The sequence below is a fragment of the Pelobates fuscus genome, chromosome 1 (assembly GCF_036172605.1).
Source record: "Pelobates fuscus isolate aPelFus1 chromosome 1, aPelFus1.pri, whole genome shotgun sequence".
Taxonomy (NCBI): Eukaryota; Metazoa; Chordata; class Amphibia; order Anura; family Pelobatidae; genus Pelobates; species Pelobates fuscus.
The window spans coordinates 299,075,706-299,088,634 of record NC_086317.1 but is presented as its reverse complement, the minus strand read 5'-3'; the positions used below and the strand labels follow the sequence as shown (position 1 = coordinate 299,088,634).

Below are 12,929 nucleotides of genomic sequence, written 5' to 3'. Positions count from 1 at the left end.
ATTATATGTCCCATGAGAACAAATCTTTAATCGTAGAACAAATAAACAATTCTAAAGGGCAAAACATCTAAAACAACATCACCATTAGCAGTAGTCTACTAAACAAAATAAGTACTTCATTGAAGTTCTATATAAACAGGCAGTTTGAAGTATACTTCTGCAATAAATTCATTTGTGTGCAGGAATTTAAATGTACCCAACTAATTATTTAGACAATAAAAGAGATGTTTCAGGTGGTCTAATCAAAGTACCACTCTTCAATTCTTCTGTGTGAGTTCCTTGGGATTTCTGTTTTACTTGTCAAAAAAAAAGTTAGCATTTAGATTCTAAGAGGTACTTGTATTGTTATGTTCTTGCATTCTTATGAATACATTATTCTACAAAATATTTGTGAAGAGCGAATATATTTTAATGAATGGATGATTGATTTTTTTACCCTTCAGATTTGTAAAACCCCTGGAGCCAAGAATCCATTACTACTTATATTGTTAGTAACAGCTTATAAAAAAGGTCAGGTTGCTCTCAATAAATGTTTGCACACAATCTAAATAGTGTTCACTCTCAGCGGTTTTTGTGAGGGTCAAAATGTATTTTAAATAATAAAAAAAATAATTTCAAACTACAGGTTGTGGTTGGTTTAAAAATTGAATTCATGAGGCCCACAGGAAATTTGTTTACAGATGAAACTAGATGCCGGATAGATTACATCAGAGTAATTAATCTGTTAGCCCAAACAGTTGGAGGTTTGTGCAGTCATTAAGCACGCCCATCAGTATTTTGCATCCAAGTACAGGATTTACTTCAATACTTGGGTTTAGGGACTTCCCTGGTGTCACCGTACCCTAGCTGCACATTTAATTCTCGCAGCCAGGCACTTAATAGCTCTGAAATGGAAAAGTCAAACAAATTCTTCCCTACAGGAACAAATTGATAAATTAAATACTAACTGTTCATACGAATTTATGGCTACACTTACTAAACCCAGCAACAAAAAGTGGAGCCCAGGTTGGAGCCTTAGCAGGCAAAATACCCCAAACCATAATGCTCCAGATGTGGCAGACATTTTATTGTAGTAACATTATTATTGGTCTATCTTCCGGCCAGAATTCTTCCTGAGCTGACCGTGAGCACTTGATCCATGCTGCTGCTCTTCTTAGATAGCGTATTATTGTCCTACAGTAAAATATATGATGGTACCAGATACCCTACAAGGTAGGGGAGAAGGGAATTGCACTCAGCTACCTACCTAGAGTCACAAAATGTAGGATGTGGTAGAGCCATACCCAACAGGAGCTCGAGGGTGGGGATTGTCAGTGTCCTCTGTCTGGTGGGATAACGTGTGATTATGATTTTGTCTGACATTGCGATGAACTTGATGTTTTGTATTATGTTGTTCTTGTATTATTTCGTTTCTTTTGTTATTGCTACTGCTCTTGGATTAACGTGTACATTTTCTAATTGTACAAACTGTATTACTCAACACATTCTCTTTTGTATCCAATGATATTGGTAACTCTATATGTTTCCAATTACATGAAAAAGACCTGCTTACAAAAGCATGGTCAAAGAGTTTTGCATGCACCTTTACCACTTCCTCTTACTGAAATGGTTAAGGTACCACCTCCCTGCTGTCTTTTGTTTTAATAATATATAATTATGGAGATAAATACATTTTATTGCTCTGTGTAAGGTCATGACCCTGGATTATCAATCAGCCTGCTAGAATACTCTCGTCCTGGCTGGCAAAATCAGCTTTGTGCAACTTTTGCATCTGATGCCGGGACAAACAAACCTAGAAACCTTGGAAAGGCTACCCATCGCGTATTGAGTAATTTATAAAGTATGAAAGCTCCTCTTGTTTGGGTCTCTGGTAGTCTAATTCTCCGACTCGCTAATACATAATAACAAGAAAATTGGTTCTTTTTTTTTAAATCTCTGTTCTGCCGAGATTTAGTAGACACAGTTCAAAAGACAAGTTACTATTTTGGGAATTTGTTGCATTAACCTGAATATGCTTGCTCAACTATAGTTCCTACCATGCTCAGTAAAATTTTATATCTGTAGCTGATGAGAGCTAAAATAGCCAACTTGCAAAACATCTTACATGGAATATTACTCCAATCACCATCCAGTGCTAGCCTTTGCCTGATAAGACTTTTAGTCCACACTAGCTCAAGTGGCCATATAAAATGTAATATTTTTTAAAAATGGCACTCAAACTAATACAGCCATAATTTATGAAGTATTTTATACAAATCACTATATCTAAAATGGTAGGAGAAGCTTTGGACTGCAGATGTCCCCTCAGTGATTCTTCTCAGAAGGCATTTGATTGGATGATTCACAGCACTAATAATGAAGGAAGTTCTAGACAGAAAGAGGGTGGATCTCCATTAGCTGCAGAGGCAAGCGCTGCAGTTAGCGAAAAGTAAATTTTAAGGAAATTATTTATGCAAACGATAAAAAAATGCACATTTTTGGAATGGTAAATTATATGCAAACAAATGTGCATTGTTAACACAATGCTTCACTCTAAAGAAAATATTGTTACTAAAGTTTGCAAATTTTAAATTATAATAGCCAAATCCAGTAACATTTTCCAGTCCAGCTATTTTCCAGTTTGGGCAATCAGGCCTACAATAGGCAATTCCTTTTTTAAAATTAATCACATGGTTTAGTAAAAAAAAATAAAAAATAAAAATATTAGTAAATAATTACCTTATTTGTGAATATTTATGCTAGACATTAAATGCATCAAATGTTTATCCATTTATATTATTATTTAATTTTCAATACAGTATTTTTTTTTTTTTTTGCCAGCAGTTATTTAAGAAGCATAAGCAATATTTACAAAACATTTTGTGTTTGGGAAACGTAAAGTGTTATTTTTGTCATGTCCATAATTAAGGTAATACCTGCATTTTCATTTTAACTAAAACGCACAATTTAACATTTACTAAAATAGAGCCTGTTTAAATTCTACACATATTACCTTAAAATAATTCCTTTAATAGACTGTAACTTAATAAATAGATAGATAGATAGATAGATACATACATAGATAGATAGATAGATAGATAGATAGATAGATAGATAGATAGAAAGACAGATAAATAGATAGGTCATAGACAGACAGACATATCTATGTTAGGAATTGGCTTGACAAGATAACTACAACCTAAATCATTGCTTCTATGATTTGCAGAGTTCCTATACATCAATAGATCAACAAAGCATCAAATAATATTTACTTTTGTTTATAACATGTTTTACAAATTCAACTCATTTCTTATGCTATCATAAATGACATAAGACTTGAGATTAGAGAGAATCCAAAAGTTTGAAAAAAGTTGAATATATACAAAATAAAAAGAGGAACATTGCATGGGATGGAGTTCTGAAAGTCTATTTTACTAGTCTGATATTGAAATGTTATGGAATAATGATGGAAGCAGCATGCATTAATGGCAGACTGTGTTTGTAGCTGGCTCTTGTGTGCTTGAGTTAGAAGCTAGGTATAGTGTGAGTTAGATATAAACAGAAATGATAAGGCATAGTTCTAAAAGTAAAGAAATCGCCATCGGTACCGATGGAACTACTCCACCTTTAGAACCTTGCCCCAGTATTGCTCTTTATAATTAACCCCTCCAGTGCTGTTGCTATGTAATAGTGAATTATCCCCAGGCGTGGCAGAGGTCAAACTGCACAATCTTTGTCTTATAGTTAGTAGAATTTGGTTAGTTGCAAACAAATGGGTTTGCCAGTAACAACTCACAATTTGTGCATAGTGCAGTCTTCTGAACGGAGCAAATTTGCTCTCAATTTCTCGCCAGCGCTTGTTAAGTTGAATCAGAGTTGGCTCCACTGCTCTGGCAGCCCCGTTCTTAGACAAACTTTCTGCTTGCCTGTTCAGTGCTTTCATTTCTTCTTGCTTCTTCTCCAATTCTCCATCAATCTCCTAGTGAGCAAAACCAATACAGGGCCCAGGGCAGTTAGCTAACTAATTAACCAACTTGCATTAGAAGCAGCAGAACAATACATCTGGCAACACTGTTCACGAGTTTCATGTTCCTACTTTATTGTGACAAATTAGATATACATCAACAAACTTAAAATGAAATCAGTAAAATGCTAAGGATCACTTATAGGTGGTATCTCAGGGCTTGTATATATATGAATATACTTGGATTGTTATCTTTTTCATGGAGATGCCTCATACAGCAGGGTTTTTGGCATTACTTAAGTAAATTGTCAAGGGGATATGACATACAAACAATGATCATTAATGTTTAATTACTTTTTTTCTATACTAAATGTTAATCTAAAGCAATAATGAAAGCAAAATAAAAGGATGAGGGAAAATCATTGGATTCTGTTGACAGATTTGGTGATTGGACAAAAACATATGATGAACATGATTTGACGAATGAAGTGTGCTAAAATGGGGGTTCATCCAAGTACTGCTAGTGATTAGTTCATCTGAAACAAAGATACACAACAACACAAGTTAATACATTTAATACAAACATTCCAAGTGATGCAATGCATTAAAGAATATCCATTGTACATGCAGGTTACATTTTAAGCAGTGTTAACCCTGTTAGTGCCAAGCGGATGTGAATTGGGTAGTCATAAGATTAAATGAGAGAACACAGTTTAACATTGTAGACATTTGTTATAATAGTACAAGTCAGGCAGATACTACATGATATACATGTACACAGAACATATTCACTCTAGAACTTGAACCAGTTACCCAAAAGCTAAGGATATATTAACTAGCCAGGGTCAAAATAATAACAGTAAATTGAAAAATGGACTGGGCCTATTAACAGCAATGTGTTGTGACTTTGAAACCAACAAATTCAACACTAAATAGTATAATTGTTAATAAATAATTATTTTCAAATTCTTTTTTAAGTTGGTAGGAGATTTTTAGACACTGCAATTTACGGTGTGGTTAATTTGACAAAATATCTCCACTTATTTTAGGTTTTTCTCCATTTAACTTTTTGAAACGTTTTTTTATTAATACACCACAATGCACAAATGAATGAATAAACCATTGTTAAATATATATATTGTTAATATATATGTTTATTATGTAGTTAATATATTATTTATAATTACCAAGTCAATAAACAGAGAAAACCACAGATAAACTATCAAAGAATACCTTAAGCTTCTGTTCATTTTTAGGATCCGGTAGGCTGGCTATTTTTTTTTCAATATCATCCAAACATTTCAACAGATCTTCAGATTGTCTTTTGTATTGATACCACTGATGTGAGATCTCTGATGCCTTTTTCCTTCTCTGAGACCTTAAATCCTGCATTGGGTAAAATGCCATTCAAATGGTACAAGTGTTAGTTCAGAATTATTACTTAATAATAAAAATATACCACCTTACATGAATATGACATACAATAAATTAGAAATGTAGCACTGGATTGTCAAGTTATTTTTTGACAGAACAATATAGATTTTATGGAAAATGCCTACATATGTTTTTTATGGGTAATCTTTTATGTATACCAGGGCTGTCCAAAAAGAATATACCCAGAAATGTTAAATCTACAGCTTCCATGATGCTTTGTCATTCTAAATGTATTCTAAAGGCACGCAAAGCATCATGGTTGTTGTAGTTCTACAACATCTGGGGATCTACATTTTGGGCACCCCTGATGTATACCACACATGGGGTGTCATGGTCATTGGCTGATATATTTGCATCATTAATTACGGGATGTGTTAATGTATCTCTTCCAAATAAATAACATACATTTATGTCAGGTTATGGGCAACACAGTTTGATAAACTACACCCAACATATAAAAATTTAACAGAAATTAAAGCCATGTTTAGTTTGTGTGATACTAATTATTTAAAAATTAGCATGTACTAAAGAGTTAAATGCAAGTACCATCTGCATGACACATTTGCAGTAGCTTTCAATAAAGACTAAGGTGGCATGTATTTATTTTACACAAGTGATTTCAGCCATAGACTTGTGAATAAACATGCAAGAGAGCTTCAGCTAAAGCACAGAATTACATGATATAAAAAAATAGGGGCTACAGAGTTCTTAAGAATGTTTGCAGTAACTAATGTGGCGAGGAGTTATACAAAGCAGACACAAATGCTTGGCTTTCACTTTGCTTAATTTTCTTTACTAATGGCTTAGATTTTGCAGTTGCACTTCATCTGGTCAATTTCAAATAAATTTTTTTATGATTCCACACGTTTTTTGATAATTGTAAAATTAGCTTTTCTACTATGTACCTTTAAAAATTGGGTGATGATTGCACAATTATATTAGCACAGTTTGATTTCACCTGAAGCCAAAGATTTGAGAGTTTATTTCTAATCTGCACAAATACTTTACTCAGGGACTGGATTATCGCTTACTGATTGATGACTACATTGTTGAATATAACACACTTGAGAAACCAAAATTTGCTTAATGTATCTCTGGATTGTAACCCTGTGCAATATAATAATTGTTAAACAAACAAATAAACAAATAATTAAATTAGTACAAATAAATAATTATCCATAAAAAAATGTTAGTAATAAACTACTGAATCTAGCTATTGTGTCACCACAGATAACTATAGGTAAACCCTATGTCTCGTGTTTTGGATCCGATTGCACCACAAAAGTTAAAAAGTGGTTTTATTATTTGCAACTTTCTTAGTTTATAAGTCACTAATCAAATTTACATACGGCACACAGAGGTTGAAAAAATGCCACCGCTCCAAGTGCCTCTGCAAGCACTTGATATTTGCTATGCACCGAAAATGTCCAACAGCATATTGTTTACTGTAGCAGAACTGTTGTCCCATTTTGATTAACTACTGGAAATAGTCTAACGAATGTGGCATTTAATTTTATTAATTATTACACCTTACGAATGCATCAGAAAGCTAATTCTACAACTGTAGACTATGTCACCACAAAGCTAGTGCTATGTGCTTCCTTGTTATGTGGGGCCCAGTTAAACAATATTAGGGATTAAGAACTAGTTGCTATTGATAAAATATAGGATGTTCCTTAATTTATTTATAAATGTTAAATTTATATGATTGTAAAAAAAATCTACACTATTCTATTTAAATAAAAATATTTGAATGATGTGTCATATTTCCTTCTCTTGTTTCACAGTCTGACATAATACAAAGTTAGTAGCATCGAGAAAATGTGCCATGTATGAAAAGAAAGGCTAGCAATGACCCCTGGTGAGATATCATTTGCATTTACTGATATCTGTTTCGCTACATGTGGCCTGTTTTGATCTGTATTCTTTGTCAGCAATGTTTATTTGTCTCTATTTTTGTATGGATATGCTTATCTGTGTGTATCGCGCTGTGCTGTGTCTTTTTCTCTTGGTTAATTTTCCTTTTCTGCAAGAATGAAAGGCATTTTAAATCGAAATCCTCTTTTAGCAGCTTTTATAAAAAAGAGATTATAAAGGAAAAAAAAAAAAAAGAAAAAAGGGAAATTATTGTGGTGAGGCTTATTCTCTCCCAAACATTTATCGGCATAGCGTCTGTCCTATAAAGACTGACTTTGGTGATGTGTATTGCAACAATGTATCCTGATCACTTACAGTCTTTAAATTTAAAAAAATAAGACCCATTGGCCAAAAGAAAGAGACTATCTAAACAACGTAATCTTATTTTTAATGGTTTAATATCTACATTACTCCCATCTGCATTCATCTCTCAATTTTCTATTCAGCAGCTGTAATGAAGGAAAGCATTGGGTGCTAATGATTGGCTGAGAGTGTCAGCTGATGCTCTTAGCCTCTCACTGGTCACCCATTGCAAGTAACAGTGCATATTGAAGAGCACCTTCTCAGATGTCTGATGGACTGCTTGGAAGGTGAAGTCTAGGAAACCAATGCTTCTCTGTGAGAAGCCTCACATCTGCTTAGAGAAAGTGCTTAAAGTATGTGAGGAAGAGCAGTCAGTAGGGATCGGGAGTCAGATGGGTACAACAGAGAAGATAACTTAAAGTTCCAACTTCTCTTGAAATCAGCACTTTTATGAAATAAGGCAAAAGAGTCACTCTGATAATCTCTAGAGCCCTTCAGCAAGCTGGATCGTTGTTTACAGGGTTCCTTTAAAGATCCCCTGACTGAAAATCAGGAAACAAAAATTCAGTCCTTCGTTCCCCTTTCTCTCATTATAAGTGACCATGGTTCCCAAATGTATTTTCTCACATTCTGAATCGTATTATTAGTTGAACAACTCATTTCAAATTCAAAAGTCATTTCAAATATAACCGCGTGGTTTCTTTGTAAACATACTAAATGTCAGGATGATATGATGGTCACGTATGTGTAAACAATAATATTGATCTCACCATTGTGTACTTATAAGTATATTGGTCAATCAATAGATGAGCTTACCTCATTTATTAATGCAGCTTTTATAATACAATATAAATAGTCAAGAGAAAATAAAGCTATTTTAAAAACCTAATGACCGCTCCAAAGTACAAATCCCAACTATGTTAATTCAATAAAATTCTGTTTACATTTTCTTAAAGCAATCAATATTCCTTTGAGTTTTTATCTGTCAAGGGTGAATGCCTTCATTGAGCAACAAAAAAATGAAAATCGATGACCTCACTTCTTGAAAACACAACTAGTAATGAAGTGCCCTATAGGAAAGGTTTAAAGAACATAATTAGAGATAATGCTAGATCTTTAGCTATGGAAGCCTTTGATTCCAGTAAGCAGAAAGACATTTACAAGTCCAGCATTTACAACAAACCTAAGTTGAGCTCTCTGGGTGTTCCTTCAATAATCTCTAGTTCATTATTAAACCCACCTTGAACATTTTAAAGAACATTAACTCTCTTCTATCCATACAAACTTTTTATTTTCAGAGATTGTCTTTCTGCAGTACTGATAGTCAATTAAATGTTATACAAAAGATATAGATAGATAGATAGATACTAAACTCCAAATTGTAGCAAATGCAAACTAGAATGACAATGTTTGGAAACGGATAGCAGACGGTATGGGGTATTTGTGCCTACATTTTGCCATTCAAATATTAACTTGCTCAGATCCTTATTGAATAACATGGACTATGTGGGCATACAAAAAGCTATCAATGCTAATACTCTTAAGGTTCTCTCCTTAGTCTTCACATAATGAGAGGCATGCAGATTTTCATAATCCATTAACAAAATAGGAGAGAGATTCTTCATCTTTACAATGCATATTTCCACATTGTATGAGCCGCTCTACAAGAGATCTCAACTCTGTCATAATTAGAGATAATGCTAAATATTTAGCTATGGAAGCCTTCAATTCCATTAAGTAGTGATTCCATTAAGTAGAAAGACATTTACATGTCCAGCATTTAGAAGAAATTTAAGTTGAGCTCTCTGTGTGTTCCTCAATAATCTCTAGTTCGTTTTTAAACCCAACCTAAATATTTTAGAACATTAACGCTCTCCTAACCATACCATCTTTCCTTTTCAGAGATTGTCTTAATGCAGTAATGGAACTCAATTAAATGTCATGCAAAAGATAGATAGACAGACAGACAGACAAATTAAAAGATAGATAGATTGATAGATAGATAGATAGATAGATAGATAGAAATATTCTTTATCTTCCCAATTAATATTCCCTCATCATATGAGATGTTCTACAAGGGATCTTAGATTATCTCACCCATAATGAACCACAGTGTTACCTCAAACACTAAATAGTCTAAGGCAGGGGCAGGCAACCTTTTAGTAGCATTGTGCCAAAAGAATATCTTGATGTCCTTTGCGTGACGGTCCTATTTTAAAAAATTGAGTTGTGTATGTTGCCATATTCTGCTTGTGTTGAATATGGTTGCTGCAGTTGCTTTGTTGCATTCTATTTGCACATATGTGGGCTTTTATATTGTATGTGTTCATGAATAGTTTGTGGCATTGTGTATAATACCTATGAATGTGGGCTGTTTATGGGGGCTACTTCTTGAATTGTGTTGTGGATGATATGTCACATAGTGTTTTTGGTGGTGTGTGTATCTGTGGGGCTATTTGTGGTATTGCATGTGAGGCTGCTTTTGGGGTTGTGTGCATGAATGTGATTTGTCAGTGTTGCTGTGTTTGTGGGGACTGTGTGTGTGTATGTTTGTTTGTGGGCTGTTCATATTATTTGCATGATGAGGAGGCTATGTCTGCGACTCTGTGTATGTTAAGCAGTATTGGTGGCTTCCCTGGGGTCCAGTGGGGACCAGGCTGACCAGTAAAAGGTCAAGGACAGTGCTGCTCTTCTCCAGTGCGGATTCTCATTCACAAGTGCTGGGAGGAGTTAATTAAGGATTGTCCATCAACACATGCAATCACCACTGCTTTGCACTATAAGATATCTGAAAGCCCACTAGGACTCCTGATAGTCCAAAGTCTGTTTGGCTCTGGCAGCCCTGAGTGCCGTGCAAAGGTACCTCGAGTGCCATTCATGGCACACGTGCCATAGGTTGCTGACCCCTGGTCTAAAGTATATAATTTGCTTATCTTTTTCCTCAGCTAAATGTTACGCATACTGAAATATAACAGCATTCTGTGTGAGGTGTAACTTCATCTTCAGCAGATTTTATTAGTCAGCCTAGGAAAATAGTTTTTGGCTTGCAAAAGTTAGTTCTAAACATAAGGTTTGTACTGTGGTTCATTCATTGACTGAAAGAGCTTAACTGATGCTTTAAGCTAATGAATGAACTGCAGAAACCAGCAGCACCTCGGTTGCCATGATTTAAAGTTTTAACATGGCTTGCACTCTTACCGACGAATGGTTCAAGGAGACTTATGGTATCATAACTACAAAGGGTCAAAGTAGTTATGATGTTTGGATTAATGCTCTAAGGCCAACAGAATGTAACTTATTTCAATAATGATCTTGTTTACCCATTGAAAGGATGAAATCTGAAGAGGTTTTAGCTGGGAATGAGATGGTAGTGCAAAATCATTTTAGTGTCAAAAGCAATCTCCTCCGTAGAACTCAGTGTTGTACTCTTCCACATGCCTGAGAGTACAGCACTGGCATTGGCTCCTCTCAGGTGAAGCACCAGGAGCTGAACAGGGCCCAACGGACGCTGATGTCAGCTGCAGGGGACAGGTTCAGGTAAGAAAAACGTACTGTCTCTGGCACCCTGCAGCCACCAGATGGCAAATTCATCATAAGGGATCTTTGCAAATTATGCAAAGACCTCAGAAGGTGACAGAACAACTTAAAACCATACATTTTTCAATAGATCATGTCACTTTTTAACATTGGAAATGTACAAATCTGAAACAATTCAATGTGCTTTAAACTTTCATAATAAAATAAACATAAACCTCATTTACACAAAAGAAGCCTATTACATTAATTTAGAACCCAAATTTAAAACTATTCATATATTAAACATCTGATTAAAAATAAAAAGTGAAATTCCGAGAGTGAATGACATCTCTTGACATTACTATTTTATATCTCTGCCGTTTCCGCTCAAGTTAGCACTTACCCTTGGTACTGAGATTGGTTAAATAGTAACTGCTCAAGCCAAATAAATAATAACTTTCACATTATAGTTCACAAAGAATACCTTAAGTGTATTATGTTTAGACTGTAGAAGATGTTGTTGTTGTTTGATTTCTTCTCTCTTTTTATCATCAACAATTTTTTGTTGAAGATTATTTCCTCTTTGCAGCAGTTCTTTCACAAGTCCCTCATTATCGTCGCTCTGATCACAAGAAGAGCAAGAAAACAACATTTATTATGAAATCATATTAAAATACATTGTAGATCACAACAAGAGGAAGGTGAAAACAAATGAAACAAAAAGGAATTGCAAGAATTCTCACGAGAAATTAATTGTTCCTGCCAAAATATTAGTATAACAAGCATGCTTTATTTATTCAATTCTGGGAGCAGAGCAGGTGGATTAGTAATTACTATAACCTCTATTCTAACAACTATTAACAGTCAAATATCAGCATTGAGTCATTTCCGGCAGTGCATCAGTTCTCTGATTTCCTAACACTGTCCAGTCCATTATATAATATTGGGACAGATTTAATTTGCAATCCCATCATCTCCATTATATTAACTACAGCACCAGTCAAATAGCGGTTGAACCAGTGAGTACTTGGTGATCCCTCCAGTTTAATTGTCCTGAGTACCCCCACATTACACAATGAAAACTGCAGAGCCCCCATTCAATACGTTTAACAACACCACACATATAGTAGGTTTCTGTGGGGATGGGGCATGAAGGAGGCTACTTATGTGCTAAATACACAAGGAGTGGCAAGAGTGGTCAATGGGTTTTTAGACTAAACAGTGAATTAAAGGACCACTATAGTGTCAGGAAAATAAACTCATTTTCCTGTCACTATAGGGTTATTAGGTCACCCCCTCCCTCGGAGTCCCCCTCCTGCTGGGCTGAAAGGGTTAAAACCCTTTCAGCCACTTACCATAATCCAGCGCCGGGGCTCCAGCACTGGTGACCTCTCCCCCCTCCCCCCGACGTCAGCTCGTGAGTGGAGCCGAATGCGCCTTCGCGGCCAGAGCCAATGAACATTCTGCGTGCTTAATGCGATTTTCGCATTGAGTGGCGTGGAAGCGCATCTAGCGGCTGTCAGGAAAACAGTCACTAGAGGCTGGATTAACCCTGCAATGTAAACATAGTAGTTTCTCTGAAACTGCTATGTTTACAGCTGCAGGATTAAAACCCGGGGGACCTGGCACCCAGATCACTTCATTGAGCTGAAGCGTCTGGGTGACTATAGTGGTCTTTTAAGAACCTTAATATGCGTGCATTCAAATACATATTCTTTTTCATTAGTGCATAAAAGTAGGTAGAAATTATTTTAAGATTTATTTATTTTTATTACTTTTTCGTTTTTAACTGTATACAGAAAAATAAAGACTAGTG

The 12,929-nt window shown here is 35.1% G+C and overlaps 1 protein-coding gene across 1 annotated transcript in view; it reads right to left on the bottom strand.

Moving 5' to 3' along the window:
* DMD (dystrophin) overlaps window positions 1-12,929 on the bottom strand; it is a 2,317,639-nt gene that overhangs the window by 1,232,942 nt on the left and 1,071,768 nt on the right. Inside the window, exons 39-41 of the mRNA XM_063457949.1 lie at window positions 11,598-11,735; window positions 5,177-5,329; window positions 3,776-3,958 (exon numbers count right to left, since the gene is read on the bottom strand). Coding sequence (XP_063314019.1) covers window positions 3,776-3,958; window positions 5,177-5,329; window positions 11,598-11,735 — 474 coding nt within the window. The remainder of the gene's footprint in view (window positions 1-3,775; window positions 3,959-5,176; window positions 5,330-11,597; window positions 11,736-12,929) is intronic.